At 53.8% G+C, this 15,809-nt stretch overlaps 1 protein-coding gene across 1 annotated transcript in view; it reads right to left on the bottom strand.

Moving 5' to 3' along the window:
* The window catches only part of BCAR3 (BCAR3 adaptor protein, NSP family member), a 109,826-nt gene that overhangs the window by 16,492 nt on the left and 77,525 nt on the right, over positions 1-15,809 (bottom strand). Inside the window, exons 4-8 of the mRNA XM_028087680.2 lie at positions 13,993-14,121; positions 10,489-10,931; positions 7,207-7,310; positions 5,521-6,173; positions 324-439 (exon numbers count right to left, since the gene is read on the bottom strand). Coding sequence (XP_027943481.2) covers positions 324-439; positions 5,521-6,173; positions 7,207-7,310; positions 10,489-10,931; positions 13,993-14,121 — 1,445 coding nt within the window. The remainder of the gene's footprint in view (positions 1-323; positions 440-5,520; positions 6,174-7,206; positions 7,311-10,488; positions 10,932-13,992; positions 14,122-15,809) is intronic.

Below are 15,809 nucleotides of genomic sequence, written 5' to 3'. Positions count from 1 at the left end.
CTGAACTCCAGAGAGACAGAGCAACGGCCGCTCAGGGAGGTGGGGCTGCGGGTGGCGAGGTGTCCGCCCAGCCAGGGCCCAGGCCGGCGCAGGGGTGACTTGGGCTAGCGCGGGCCAGCGGTCTCTTCTGTCCTCCACTCCCTCCTGGAGCAGGGACAGGAGCGTGTTCTTTGTGCCCGGACTTCCTCTGTGCTATGTCTTTGTGCCTCTCTAGGAATTCTGTGGCTAAGGCTTCCGGAAGAAGGGAAGGGCTCGGGCTGGGTCGGACTGTTCTGGAAGCTGCTGTGCGACGGGCCCGAAACGCAGGGGGTGGCACTGCTCACCTTTCAATTATGTCCAGGCGCAGCTGGTGGCCATAAGGCAAGGTGACAAGCTCCAGCCCTGAGCTCACGCCCATGCTCTTCCTCATCTCTTCCGACACTTCAAGTATCCTCGCAACCTGTCAAGAACACAGGCTGAAACACACTGGATCGGGAAGTGGGCTCGCCGCGGACACGACCGCAGCTCGTGAAAAGAAACACACGGAACTGGGACGGTGTGGATGCACTTGCCGCGTTTCGTTTGGGGCAGCAGCGTCCCCACGCACAGTTTTTTAGAGGAGATCTCAAGGATTCTAGGACACCCCTGGAATCTAAGACCGGGGAGGAAAGCACCTAGCACGGCCTGCAGAATCTGCAGATCCGGTGTTTCTGGCCGGCAGGAGAACGGCGTCGCCCTCCCAGCTCCTGGCCACCACAGGCCGGGACAGCGACTGCGGCCGAGCACCCGCGCCTCTGCTGCCGACTCTGCTGGTCGTGTCCTCACTTAACGGCCGGGCAGGCTGTTAAGGTATCCTTAACTACCCCTCTCCTGGGCTCAGTCAAGGCACCATACGTCTGGAAACCTTTAGAAACACGTAGAGTGATTTGAAACCCGAGGTCTCAAGCACACCCTTTTCTCCCCCAGGAGGCCTTCCTTAAAGAAAATCTTTGTTTGTCCCAGCCAGCTCTCCCGTCTTGCTTCTAGTGTGTAATCACAGGCCATCGACACCAGGTATTAGCCGACCATTTGTATTTAATACATGCTGCCTCGAACTGTTACAAACGACTCACTGCCTCTCGAGCACCAGGCTAATGACGCTTTGCAGCATACTGACGTCTAACGGTGCAGCCAGCAGACACAGTGCGTCTAACGGACCCTGGACACGTGGCCGGCACAGGACGATTCCTCTCCTCCATCTGCTGGAGTTGTCCTCGACTATAATCATCCCAGGCGTCGGAACAGTCCAGATGTCTTCATAACAGGCCACAAAAAACATCTGAAGTTTGGCTGATATTATTAACGCTAACCCTTAACCTCTGTGGTTGAGCAAAGGAACCACTGTCAGCCCTGAGGAAATGGACCTGCAGGAACTGGCTATCCAGGGGCAGACTGGGAAGCAGAGTGCAGGATTCCTACTATGCTCTCTGGGCCTCAGTATTCCCTTCTCTAACGCAGCTGCTAAGTTCGCCTCTCCCAAGGACTCTGCAAAGGATCAAATGACTTTAAAGCTATTTGAAAATAAGAGTTGTGAACCACTGGCATGTAGAACAGGGAAGAATTTCCCTCTGGAAAGGGATTTACACCTTGACCATGGCCAGACGGCCCAGATGTATACCCCAGCCACCTGCGGTCACACACACTTTGCTTGCTTGTTTAGACAGCTGCCCCATCAGAAGCTCCAAGCTCAGCCTCTGGGTGGTGGGCACCCTCCAATTCACACACCGTCTGTGTAATGAGATTCAAAGGCTCATTACACAATCCAGTTTTGTGCCAGAAGCACTAGTGACCCGAGTGATCACTGCTCTGAGAGAGAAGCCTCCAAGTCGGTGTTCCTTCAGTACAAACACGCAACCCCCTGGTCACATTCCTGGAGGTTTGCCAGGATACGCCGACACCTGCTTGCCCCAAAGCTGAGGTAAGGACAAGGGGATCCTGAGCTCATGCTGCAGAACCTGGATTTGGGCCTCTGGGAAAAGGCCCAGAGCCATGCAGATCAGAGATAGAGAGGAGGGATGGACACTTCTGGAGCATTTACTATCAGACGGACCCGGCATGCAACATCAGCGCTCCCCAATGAGGCATTCCAGCCCCGCTCTGCTCTTCTGATCTCAGTTACCCTCGCTCTGCAGGATTGCCAAACTGCCCAAGGGAGCTGCTGCAGTGGTTTATGGGGGTGTTGGCGGGGCCTGGCCCTCCCCCCAGCTGCCAAGGGATCTTCTGAACTGCAGAGAGACTGCCTGGCTCGGCCCACCATCTCTGCTGCCCTCAGCACAGGACTCTGCTCTGCTCTATGCACTTAAGGGCCTGTCTCCCTCACTGAACTGCAAAGTGCTTTGAAGCAGCTTTGAAGCAACAACCTGGCATGAGCCCAGGAGAGACTTAGCATCCAAGGAAAGACCTGTGAGTCCCTCCCCTCCCCCCACCCCATCCCCACCTTCACTGCCCACACAGCGAGTCCTCTGTACGCCAAACCCTTGACAGCAGAGTCTCTGCGCACCTGCTGCTTGCCACCCAGAAGACCGGGGTTTTTGCATTCTTCGTCTGGTCAATTCCTATTCCGCCTTTAAAACTCATCTCAGACATCCCCTCCCTGATCCCTCGTCCTTCCCCCACGTTCAAGACCCTGCCTCAGAGGCCCCCCAGCTCCTGTGCCTTCCCCTGAGGAGCATGTCCCACCTGGGCTGTGGTCTGAAGTCCTGTATCACTGTCACCCGCCACGTCCCCCACCACAGCCCAGCCAGGCCCACAGTTAGGTGCTCAAGCAAGGCTCAATACCCAACGCTAACACCTAAGCCTCATTCTGGGCCAGCCATGGTGTGTGGAGGGCTCTACATAAGTTATTTTATTTGGTCTTAGTCCTCACAACCACCTGTGTAGCTGGTATGGTTCTCTTACTTTTATAGTGGGGGCAGAAAGAACCAGAAAGTTGAGAGCCTGAGGTTAGACTCAGCGATTTCATCCCCAGAGGCCAACTCTTACCTACTGGGCCCCACTTCTAGATACTGCATGATACTGCAGGAGACATGCTGCACTCTGGGTGAGGCCAGAGCGGTGCCCACTTGCAGGGTGAGAGGGGCTCAGTGGATGCCCACCCCAACCATGCCCAGGAGGGGCCAGACACTGCAGGACGGGCAGCCTTGAGGCACTCAGGACCACCCACTGTCATGACGGCCTTCCTGGGCATCAGCCCCGGGCTCTACATGGGGTGGGAACCAGCGCTTGGGCCCAAATGCTGTCCAGTGTCTCTTCTCAGCTTCTGACAGGCCCTGTCTGGTGGTCACTGCATCTGGAGTGGGTAACAACAGCCTGTCTATTTCCCTCAGAGACACTGATTGTGCCTGCGTTGTTGGCAAAGCCCTGAAGCCAGTGGTTCCAGGAAGAGAATAAGGAAATGGCAGTGGACTCGGGAGGGAGGGAGACTATAAACAGCCCTGCCCTTGGAGATTGAAGGTGAGCAGAGTCAGGTGGACTTCTGCTCCAGGTCTCCTCCTTGCTGCCAGGGGGCTCTACCCACCCCTTCTTCCAGGGGTGCCTAAAGGCAAACGGGGGCACCTGGGTGGCTCAGTCGTTAAGCGTCTGCCTTCGGCTCAGGTCATGGTCCCAGGGTCCTGGGATGGAGCCCCATGTCGGGCTCCCTGCTCCGCGGGAAGCCTGCTTCTCCCTCTCCCTCTCCCCCTGCTTGTGTTCCCTTTCTCGCTGTCTTTCTCTGTCAAATAAACAAAATCTTTAAAAAAAAACAATAAAAATAACAATAAAGGCAAACAGGGGAGATGGGCCCTACCAGGAGCACAAAATGCAAAGAAAGAAACCAAACAAGAAAAAGGGCAGGCTTCATGTTCCTTCAGTCGAGAACAGATTTGAGCTCTAGATTCATGGCTGCCAAGGTGGTGGGAACGTTCTAGACCCTCCTGCCAGAGGGTATTCAGGCATTTCACCTCCACCTAGACCCTCCTAGATCCTCCAAGCACTGAAGTCACAGGGAAGAAGGATTCATTTCCTCCTGGGAATAAGGCTCTTCTGTCAATCCCGATCCATGTTTCTACAAGGAGCTTCCTCTCTGGAGAACTCAGGCAGACTCACACCAGACTCCTGGCCCGTTGGCATACCAGGGCCCAGGCCAGCCACCAGAACAGGAATCTTAAATCCTCTTACTGCCCAAACGGATTTAGCCCGCTTTCAAGTGAGGTAAGCATTTAATATGACCTGTGAGCCCTGCCCAAGGACACCTAGCCCACCATGTGAACAAATCCTTATTCTTTAGCACTGCCCCTCTCCTGGTTCTTTCCCCAGGGCGAGCGCCCCCGCCCCTCCAACACACACACACGGGGACCATCACCCAGGCCTCTTCCAGGTGCTGGGTTTGTGGAGCCCAAAACAGCTAGCACCTGCTTCAAGTTCCTCAAGGCTGTTTTGAGAGGCCTTCTGTCCCCCTAAGAGGTCCGTCAACTAGGGACTTCCCAGGGGTGCTCAGGGACTACATTTCCTGCCGTGAGTCATGACCCAGGAAATGTATTTAGGAAAATTCAGTTCTTTGACAGGCCCTGAACTTTGAAGGTAATTAACTAATGAGCTACAAATGAATAAGGGGTTTAAATCTCACTAAGGCCTTACCTGTCACTCCAACACACGGATCTCTCTATAACTGAGGGGTAGGATGAGCCCCTCCCAGCCTGAGACACTTGCTTTCTAGAAAGATCTGTCCGAAGGATAACCTTGCCATGGGGTCACTTATGAACAAAAGCTGCCCATATCTAAAAGAAATGCTTCCTATCAAAATTGATGATGTAAACATATATTTAGTCACATGAAAAGATAGTCATGCTATGTTGTTTGATCAAAGACACTGGGTTTAAAAGAGTATGTTTAGAAAAAAATACAATAAAACAGAATCATCTGTTTAGGCCTGTGGTAAACACATACATGCGCATGAAATTATTTACATGTATCTGTTTGCAGAGCAAATGTTAACCATGGTGATCATCAAGAAAGTACACTTTGTATAATTTTTTTCTTTTCTCTTAAACTGTATTTTATAATTTTCCTAAATTGACCAAGTATTACTTGTGAAAAAAATCAAGGGTAAATTTAAAAATGTCTATTAAGTCCATTTTAGTAACAATAAATATACGTTGGGTGTGTATATGTATATATAATGCATCACGTATAATAAAATAAAAATAACCTGGGCTCTGTGACGCCAGAAAGTACATTTTCATCTACAGTCCTCTTTCCTTGGACTTGACTTTCCCAGTTCTGACCCAGCTGAGGCGGGACAGGCCCGCCATCCTTCTGCCCGAGGGGAGTTCCGCAAGCTTCTAGCCCGGGCAAAGGTTGTCCCAGGCCTGTGCTTCCTACCCTTTAAATACATCCCCGCCCAGGTTATCTTCTGACTTTTTCTCCCAGCCACGCATTTCAGGGGTGAGGTGGAGGGAGGCCAGCCTTCCAACTCCTTCCAAACATTCCGAAGCCAGAACCAAGCTCACCTGACTGGCCACTTACCACGCAGTCCGTGCTCAGCATGTGCTGGGCAATGACCTTGGGGTCGTGCTGAGTGAACAGTTCTTTCGCCCGCTTCAGCAGTGCTGTTTCCAGGGGCTTGTTCTCAGGAAGAAGGAGCTTCGACTCAAAGTCATTGGGTCTGAACGAGGAGGCCGTCTCCAGACGGGGCAGCACAAACTGGGCCTCATCCTCCTCTGGCCCCTGGTCCGTCTGCACGGCCGGCGCCGCCCAAGGCCCTGCCCCGTCATCGTCGAGGATCAAGTAGTTGGTGCCGGAGTTCCGGGGACCCGGCACCCCGTTCTGCTTGGCCGTCAGCAGCTCCACGTAACTGTCCTGGGCACAGAGGGGGGGCCTCGCCCCCCTGTCGCAGCTCGCAGCGAAGGCTGGGTTCAGTTCACAGTAGTTGGCCTCTGAGTTGAGCCAGGTGGATGGAGACGGGGGAGCCTTGAGGAAGGGTGCCTTGCAGGGCTTGGGTGGCGGCTTGGGGCACAGCTGGCTGTCTGAGCCCCTCAGGGCCTCCCCTGCCCTAGCGTCCGAGGAGACCCTCCGAACCAATGCCGGGCTCAGGGTGGGCTCGCTGCCCGTCCTGAAAACCGGTGAGTTTGGGCGGGGGCTTGTGTCCACCCCTGGGGGCTGAGGGGGCAATTTACAGCCTGTGGAGGAAAAGAGAGGGTCAGGAAAAGCTTAGCTGCTCGGGGAGCACAAAGCAAAACTGGAGTGACAACTTCAGCTCTCCATTCATGCCCTTGGGTTTCAACTTTCACTTCCCAAAGATAACTCGGTAGGACTGCCCCACGCCCAATCTAGCGCAGTCCAGAACATTTCCAGGGCTGGCTGGCTGCACCCCACTTCTGGGGGGATTCTAAATCCCAGTGACTTCCAGCAGCTGGGCTGCAGTGTCATTTTATGGTCAGAGAAGCTTAGTCCAGTCAGAACAGGACAAGACATGGCGCCTGGAGGTCAGTGAGTAATCTAGTCTTTAGTCACATAGCATGAGGGCCTGAGTCACTCTCACAGCCAGGGCGGATCCAGCCAGCCTTGAGGGAGAGCCAGAGGCACCCCAGGACGGGGGGACAAGATGGTGAGCTAACCCACATAGAAGTGGTTCACCAAGGGGCATTAGGAAAATCACCCCGTTGTCCCAAGGAAGGTCAGTTATAAAAATAATGAACAACCACCACATCACTCACTGACACAGTTGCTTACGAGGTCTGCCCACATCCCACAGCTCCTCGTTCTCTGGCTGCAAACGGAGAATGGAGAGGAGGAGGGGTCCCCCAGGAAGCCCAGCACTGAGCCAGCCCCCTCCGCCCCCGGAGGGCACAGAGAGAGCACACCTCTGTCGTGAAGGCTACCAGTTAGCGGGTAAGCGTGGGTCAGAAAACCTGGGTTCAAATGCTGGCTTCACCACGGGCAAGACGGGTAACTGGATGAGTTATTTCACCTCTGTGCCTCAGTGTCCTCAGCAAGAAGAGGATAATCATTCCCGCTCTGAAGGTTTGTTATGAGGCTTAAAAGCTAGCTAGCACCCATAAAGTGACCTCATCTGGATACAGCTGCACAAACCCTTTACCCTCCAGCCTTGTGTTGTCCCCACATCAGGGGACCAGACAGAGCAGGGAAAGAGCCTGAAGGAAATCAGGCTAACACTGTCACCCTCCTCCCAGAAAAGTCCCAAAGACCTACCAAGTGGCAGGTAACTTTCCGACTGGTGCGCTTTGAGGGATAAGGCTCTTCTGTCCTGCATGTGATCCAGGGAGGCTGGCTGGCTACCGCTCTTCTCTTTATTTCTGAAGCAGAAGATAAGTGGAGCAGAAACATGTCATTAAATCGTAAAACCTTTAGGCAGCATCATGGAAAGTTTTTAAGAGAAAAGACTGCTTAGAAGGCGAGTGGTACAGCACATCCCAACAGTAATGTCAGTTGAAGGAGGAAATTGCTGCTGGGGGCGGTTAACACAGGACTGTACCCTGGGCTCCATCCCCGCGTCCCCAGGACCAGCAAAGTCAGGTCCCAGGCTGCCTCCTCTGAGCCCTTCCAGCTGGTTGAGCAGAGCAAAGATTTCATGATCCTCTCAGGAAAATCTGATGAACTGGAATGTGTACTTTTAACAGAGCTTAAAATTACTTACAGACCCAGAAGGAGTGACTTGTTTAACTAAAATGCGTTTTCCACCATGCCTCGTGGTGTCAGTTAGGAAGGAAGCTGTGGGGCAGTCTGCATTTCAGCGCAAGTCACCATGTCCCCTAGACAATCCGCAGGATCACCGGGGGAGCCAGCCACTCTCATCCTCCCGGAAGGACCAGGGCCGCACAGCCGGCCTCCTGCTGAGCTGGGGAAGGGCCCGAGCCTTCACTAAGCCGGGTGCCGGGAGGCACAGGGTGCAGCCCCGCACGGAAGCGGAGATGTCACTTTCCACACAATTTGCTGGCACCCCTCTGCTTCCCTGCCTAGTCAGACTGGGAGTTTCTCTAGCCCCCACAAACAGAATCTCTTCTTTGCTAGAAGAGACTGCACCACACCAGTCAAGTTGTAATGAACTTTAATGGGCCCTCCCACAAGCTTAGGTTATAGAAATCAAAAAGTTCTTTCCTACCTTTGCAAGCACCAAAGGAAAAAGCAAACAACCCCCCAAAAAACCCCCAAACTCCCAGCAACAGAGAAATTCCAGCAACCCCTCAGAGATAAGGCAGGGCAGAGGGCAAATTCCAAAAGGCGATGGCTTCGGCCAAGCGGTATTTCTGCAGTGATCTTTAGAGCAGCCAGACTCCACTGGCCCAGAACCCCCACCTGGGGCGCACCCCGCCAGCCAGCCAACCAGCGGGCCGGACGTCAGCGAAGGTGTGGGCGCCTGAGGGCGAGGGCGCAAGGGGGAGGGCAGGGAGCTTGGCAGCAGGAGGCGCTTTCCTGCGGAGCCCACCCCGCCCCCACGGTTAGACATTCCCAGGCCTGCGGCTGCCCAAAAAGTGGCAGGGCTTAAAAAGCCCTGCTTTCACTGGGCAATCAGAAGAGTTGGCTCTGTTAGGCCTGCCTCATTGACCAAGAGGCTTTCTCAGTCTGTCTTTCATGTCTTATCTTTAAAAAATAAATTTCTATTCTAAATCCGGGTCACTGAAGGCAGACCAGGAGGCAGGCCTTCCTGCCCAGCACCGCACTGGGCAGGGGTTCTGGGCATTGCCCAATACTCCCTGGCTCTGGTCAGGACATTACCTTTTCCTTCCTCCGTTGAGCAGCCAATCCCCACACTCACAAAAGAAACAGAGGAAGAAGTACCCCTTTAATACTTTTAAGGGATCTCCAGTCCATTCTTATTACTAAGAAAAGGAGAATTTCTATGTATCAGTTCTTGCCTCCCTCCCTGCAACTGAGTCCTACATTCTACTGCCCTCCAGAAGATAATATTAATGATTATTGAATAATGATTATTCACACCTACTAGCCCTTTGGCATTGTTCTAAGCACTTTGCAAGTCTTGGATCGTTTAACCCTCACAAACCGCATCATTCCAGCTGGGGAAAGTGAGGCCCAGAGAAGGTAAGTAGCTTGATCAGTGGCGGACCAGCATCTGTGGCCAGGCAGGCAGTGTCCACAGCCAGACGCTGACTAACAGGGACCGGGAGCTCTGTAGCGGCACACGGCCTAGTCTGTATTACTCAGACTCCTGTGTTTTGCTTCTGAATCTTTGCAATCTACCAATTACAGTTTATGACGTTTCTTCCTGTCCAGAAAGAAAACCAGTGCATGCAATAAAACATGTTGGTTTAGGTGTGTAAGTTTAGATGCCAGGGAGCCAGAGAAGGGGGGCTGTGTCACCCAGGGGCTGGAGCTCGTCTACACCCTGCCAGGCCCACCTTTTCCCTGCTTTCCCATCTGGAACGGTCAGAGAGCAGCCCAGGCACCCAGCTCCGTGAGAGACAGGTCCTATGTGAAGACAGCATGCGCCGCTGGTCATCGAGGGCAGGGCGCCTCAGCTGGGCATCCAGTTCTCTGGAATCTTCTCTCTCCCACCCCCAGGTTCAGGGCACAGCCCCCCAGTCTCTCAGTGTCTCCCATCTTAGGAATCTCATCTTCTCTCACCGAGTCAACCACCCTTTCCATGTGGACCAAGCCCTAATCTAAGCCTTCAGGCTGAACTCCCCTCCCGAACCCCCAAACTGTTGCTGGACACTGGCACTCAGAGACAAGCCTACGGTCGAGTCTCCAATGCAGCAACTGGTTTTTCCTCCGAAGTCCATCCCCTCTGAGCCCTCCTGTGGTCTCCCACGCCCCCTTCTCCAACCTTCCCCACACGCACAACAGTCCCAGGAAGCCAAGGTCCCAGGCTCTCCCTCTACTACCCCTGTACAGCCCGACCCTCCACCACCCACTGACTGGTCTTCCTGCGCCAAGCTCCCTCCCTGCCCCTCCAACACATCGCCACCCTGCTCTATTCTCGGGACATTCACCATGTCAACGTCTTTGAGGTTCCCTCAAACCATTTAGCCCGGCTTTAAGGCCTCCATGATCTGGCTGGGGTCACCTTCCTGAGTCTGCCCCTACCAGCCCCTTACGTGGGCCCTTTGCTTGAGCCCCACCGACCTACCCACTCAAAGCAACTCTCATCCTCGCCTATTGCCCCACGCATGCGCACACTGAGCCCCCACCAGGAACACCCTCCCCTTTGCAGTGTCTGTCCAAATTTTCCCCAGTTTTCAGACCAGCCGGAATCCTCCTTTCTTCACAAATCTCTCCTGGCCAACCCTCCCCTTCCTCAGCAACGGCGTCCTTTCATGTGGGCACCAACTCAATCGGGAACTCATCCCTCATGACAGCTATTCCAGTAACACTTGGCATTCTTAGTAACATCTTTTACTGTTCCTCGGTTCCCGGGTGAGCTCCTCACCGGCCTCACTAAGGCCGGGCCCGTCCAGAGTGGCCCTGTCGGTCCCAGCACCCCCACCCCCCACCCCCGACGGGGCCCTGACCCACCTGAGGAGGTTTCCCTTGGGCGAGCTCTGCTCCCGGGCCTGGACGCCGCCCACGGTGAGGCTCAGCCTCTTGCTCACGTCCGGCCTGCCGTCGGCGAGCCTGCCGTCCGGGGCCCGGCCCGGGGAGGTGCCGTAGCGCTCCTGCAGGCAGCGCAGGGGCACCGTCCTGTTGATGGGCTGGAAGATGATGGCTCCGCTCTGCTGGGAGATGGGCCGGCGGTTGCCCACGTAGCAGCGCACCAGGCCGGGGATGGAGTCGAAGCTCTCCGTCTCAAACTGGTACTGCACACGGCTGTAGGCCTCGCTGAGCCGCAGCACCGTCCGGTGGATCTTGAAGTGCTGAGCCAGGTTCTTCCACTGACAGGTCAGGACAAAGTTTCCGGGGCTGGACAAAGAGTCACGAACCAGGAAGTCGCCATCCCGCTGCACGAGGTTTTCTGACACCTTGGGGACAAAATGGTGAGGAGTCGGAAAGGCAAGCGAACACTCCTTTTTTTTTTTTTTTAAGATTTTATTTATTTATTGGAGAGAGAGAGAATGAGAGAGAGAGAGCACATGAGAGGGGGAAGCAGACTCCCTGCTGAGCAGGGAGCCCGATGCGGGCCTCGATCCGGGGACTCCAGGATCATGACCTGAGCCGAAGGCAGTCTCTTAACCAACTGAGCCACCCAGGCGCCCCGCGAACATTCCTTTTCAAAGCGGCACCGCTCTCCGCTTCTCTGGGCCCAACAGAGGACAATGCTACTCTGTCTCTTCCTCTTCAGTCGGCTCTTCAGTTTTTCGAACGTCAAATTCTTAGAAGACCCGTTCCTGCACCTAGAACTATTAGCCGCCCACCTACCGTGTGCCGAGTGACTGCGGGCGCCGGGCTTCCGGGAGTGAGGGAAGCGGGCCGGCGTCCCCACCGGCGGAGCTGCCGCGTCGGGAGAGCTGCCGCGTCGGCGAAGATACGCAAGCAGCAGGTATGGTACGTCAGGTGTTGGAAAGGGAAGGAAGAAGTCAACCGGCAAGGGAGATAAGAAGTGCCTGGGAGGGGAACGAGGGCTGTTCTCTGAGACACGGTGGTCACGGGGGGTGTGATAAGAAGAAGACATGTACGCAGACCTGAAGCAAGTAAAGTGACAGCAAATGAAAGAAAGAAGAAAAGGCATGGCCAGGGAGCCTGAGCCCTCCCCACCCCCAGCAGGCGGAGGAGCGGGTTTTGTTGGCTGGCAGGAGGGGTCCACACGCAAGGGAGGCCAGGCACTGTAGAAGCAGAGACTTGAGTGCGGTGCTGGGCACGCCACTCGCTGGAGGGCCTGTCACCAAGTCAGCTCCGTGTCTCATCTCACTGGCGGATTATATATTTGCATACATAATCTACGCAAAGCACCAGACAGCCGCCTGGAACACGGTAGGTGCTCAAAAATTGTTAACTATGGAGATGCTGATGTTTATAGCAAAAGGAGGATCTATACTGTGTTGCAGATGGTCGTTCCTATAGCCAGACCGCCTGGGTTTGCATTCTGGCTCTCCTGGGTGACTTTGGACAAGTTACATCTCTTTATGGTTTAGTTACATCCCCTGTAGAGTGGGGATAATGTCACCTACGCAGGAGCTACAAAGATTTAACGGAGTAAAGTGTTAGCTGTAACTACCATTATTGCTGTTACAGTGTGCCGTCAGACAACCTGAAATGATGTGTGGCTGAAAATCGATACTCGTTGCAAGTGGGAAACAAAGTTTATGATCACAATAAAGAGAAGGATGGTGGGGACAGTCGTCAGTTTTATAAAACTTTGACATTTCTCCCAGGATATTCCAACACTGGATCAGTTTGCGTAGAAGAGTGTGCTACCATGGTTACCTTAAAATTGTATCTTTGCCTTAAAAATATGTTTTCACACAGAAATTCCATTTTTTGGGATTGAGCCTGAGGAAATAATTATAGTTATAAACATAGTAGTTATCCTAAAGGATGTTGGTGAAGGTGCCCACCAAAGAGTGGGGCACACATACAATGAACATACACACGACGTAGGCTGGTGTAGAAGACTATCTTACAACAGGAGACAATGCCCGGAACGCATCATTAAATGAAGACAATGGGCTGCAAAAGTCTATGTGGTATGATCTCATACTTGCAAAGCCTGGGAGGAGGAATCATATCAAAATGTTCAGAGTGGCTATCTCCAGGAGAGAGATTTATGGGTGAGAGTTTCGTTTTCTTCATTTTATTCTCTGTATAGTCTACAATTTTTTTTTTAAGATTTTATTCATTTATTTGACAGAGAGAGATAGTGAGAGAGGGAACACAAGCAGGGGGAGTGGGAGAGGGAGAAGCAGGCCTCCCGCCGAGCAGGGAACGATGCGGGACTCGATCCCAGGACCCTGGGATCATGGCAGATGCTTAACAACTGAGCCACCCAATCTACAACTGTAAATCAATTTTAAACTAAAAAAAAAAAAAAAGGAGGGCACCTGGCTGGTACAGATGGTTAAGCGTCTGCCTTCGGCTCAGGTTATGATCCCAGGGTCCTGGGATCGAGTCCCGCATCGGGCTCCCTGCTCAGTGGGAAGCCTGCTTCTCCCTCTGCCTCTCTCTCTCTCTCTCTCTCTGTCTCTCATGAATAAATAAATAAAATCTTTAAAAATTTTTAAAAAATTTAAAAAAAGGAAGTTAGAATAGGGATTATTTCTTTGATAGTGCTGACAAATCTGCTACACTAAAAAAAACTGTCACAATATGATGCCCTTCCCCCCACCCCCCACCCATCCATTTCCGGTCATGTTGTCCTGGGTGAATGACTGGCCAGATCAGGTTACGATAAAAACCCAAGAGAAATTCTACACCCTGATTCTGCACTTACATTTTTCAGTTTCTATACTCTTAAAAAAAACCACTCCCACCTATCACCCCAAAAGACAATCACACAGAGTACATTCCAGGCCCGGGCGGGGGGTGGGGTGCTAGGGTCGCTGGTATAATTCCTCTACTTCCTAGCTGCAGCCAGGGGCCCAGGCAGGAGAGGGATGGAGTGTGAACAGTCACCAGCCCCACGAGGGCACGGGTGGCCTTGCTGCCCTGTGCCACCCACCCTGACGATATGCTCTCTTCCCCTGAAATTGAACTACTGCCTTAAGAGAGAAGCTCCAGACAGTAGGAGGCTGCAGGCAGCCGGCCAGGAGTTTAGTGATCTGAACCACAGGCCAGCCTCGTACCTCCTCAGATGCTCCCCCTGCGGCCACGGCCTCCGGCCCGCTCCGACTTTGCAGACCACAGAACACCGGCCTTTCCTCCATCCACCTCCCGGGCCCAGGGACATGTGCTTTGGGTTCCTGACCTTAGTTCTTCCCAAGGTCTCCTTGGAGACAGGCCTATGTTACCACAGTCCGTTTTATTATATTTGCTTTTAGCTGAACTGGGGCTTGCTCTGCTGGGGCGCTGGAGGGCGAGCCCACGGGGTGGGCAGTGTGGTGGCGTTTGAGGCCGGCCGGGCGCACACTGGCAGGAAGGCACAGGTACCTGGCGGGGGATGCGTCCATGGTACCAGGCGTGGCTTCGCAGGTCCTCGCCGCTCAGCAGCAGCTCCTCCTCCAGCTCCTTCTTCAGCCGCTCGGGGGTCCTGTCCATGACGTGCCTCTCCTTGGAGAACTGCAACACAGGGTCACCGGTGACGTCCCCCCGCCCTGCCCAGGACGGCCAGGCCCGCCAGCTGGAAAGGCCCGCCTGCCTCGCGGTTGGCTGCTTGGCTAATCAAGCCAGGATATGCCAAAAGCCTCGTGCAGGTAGGGGAGCCTGGATAATGATTACAATTAGCTGTGACCTTTCCTTTCTCCGGCTGCAAGTATGTAGTAACATTTTCAGCTACACATGGGGACTATGAGAGGAGACGGGTGAGCTGTTCCTGTTATCAGTGGGCTCCGAGAGCCGCTGAGGACAAGGGGCGCTGGCTAGGGGGCGCCAGAGAGAGATGAGCGGGGAGGGAGGCACAACTCAGCCAGGGGACTTTCCTCCTTCTCCTTGGGGACACACACGGAGACGGTCCACACACGGAGCCGGGAAGGACAGCCATCCTCAGATGGCCCATGGTCCAGAGCCGGGAAGGACAGCCGTCCAAAGTGCAGTCCCCGGGCTGACGACGGTAATGGCCCCTAATTCTTTGCTACTGGCAAACTGCAAGTCAGGAACTGAGTTCGCCTTTAGAAACATTTAGAGCAAGCGGACAGAAGAATTTTGTCTCTTGAATCTAGCAACACAAGTCTGACTCTGTGTATTTTGTCTTTTTAATTTCGTTTTTCTGATATTTCATTTTTATGACAGATTAGAACTTGAAACTTAAAAAACTGGTGTCTCGCCTCTGAGGGTTTGAGAATCATGGATATAGGTCGCCGCACGGTGGCTGGGGCGGGAGTCCGGGAGGGCCTCACTGGCTCCAGGTTTCATTTAGAATCCACGCCCACTTACATGGGAGCTGAACCTGGACACCTGCCTGGTTCCCAGCAAAACCAGGCTCACGGATCACTGGCTGAAGGTCATGGGAGCAGGAAAACGCTGGGTCTTTGTGTTTTCCCAAGTTCCGCAACTTGGCCTCAAAAGCCTCTAGGAATCACCGATTTCTCATCCAACTGCTCTGCACCTCAGCCAGGGAAGAGGCCCAAATCCTTCTGCACCCAAGGAAAAGGAAACAGACTTGGGATTTTTACAGCCCTCAAGTCTTTGTGGGCACACTGGCCCAGGAGGGCGCCGGCTGTAGAGGGTTCAGGGCCGCTCAGGGTGGGGCTCTGGTTTACCAACTGCTCACTTCTCCAGCTCGGCTTTGCCACCACTCTGCCCCACAGAGCAGACTCCTGCACCGCAGAGATGCCCACGTGGGCCGTGCCAGCTGCCCACAGGCGTCCGCAGCATCCCACATCCATCATTAATTAAGTCCAGTCACATCTGAACACAGCTCATTGGAAAGACTTGAGTCCAGAATGCAGATTGTCCACCAGGCCGCATTCACTGATAGTTTATTGTCTGTCTTGCCTCCCACTGGATTTTAAGTTTCATGAGAACAGAAACCCATCTGCCTTCCTCCCTACCGCCCTCCAGCAATGCCTGAACACATTAGGCTCTCTGGAGTCACTGAATGAACCAGTACCCCAAGATGAGGTCTCTCTAGCCTTTTCTTCATTATGGAGCTTCTCCTCTTCAATCTCAAACTATTCGAAGCCCCATGTCAGCTGAGCATGTTGCCACACAACTAAAGGATGTCATTCCCCAATTTTCCTTGGCCAAGGAAAGGTGCACTGCTGCTTAGCGGGACTTCTAAGCTGAGATGTGACGGCTGGAGCTGCGGC

This window comes from Eumetopias jubatus, unplaced genomic scaffold (assembly GCF_037043125.1).
Source record: "Eumetopias jubatus isolate StellerSeaLion01/CBP00866 unplaced genomic scaffold, mEumJub1_p1.0 scaffold_4, whole genome shotgun sequence".
Taxonomy (NCBI): domain Eukaryota; kingdom Metazoa; phylum Chordata; class Mammalia; order Carnivora; family Otariidae; genus Eumetopias; species Eumetopias jubatus.
This window is presented reverse-complemented; position numbering and strand designations above follow the sequence as displayed.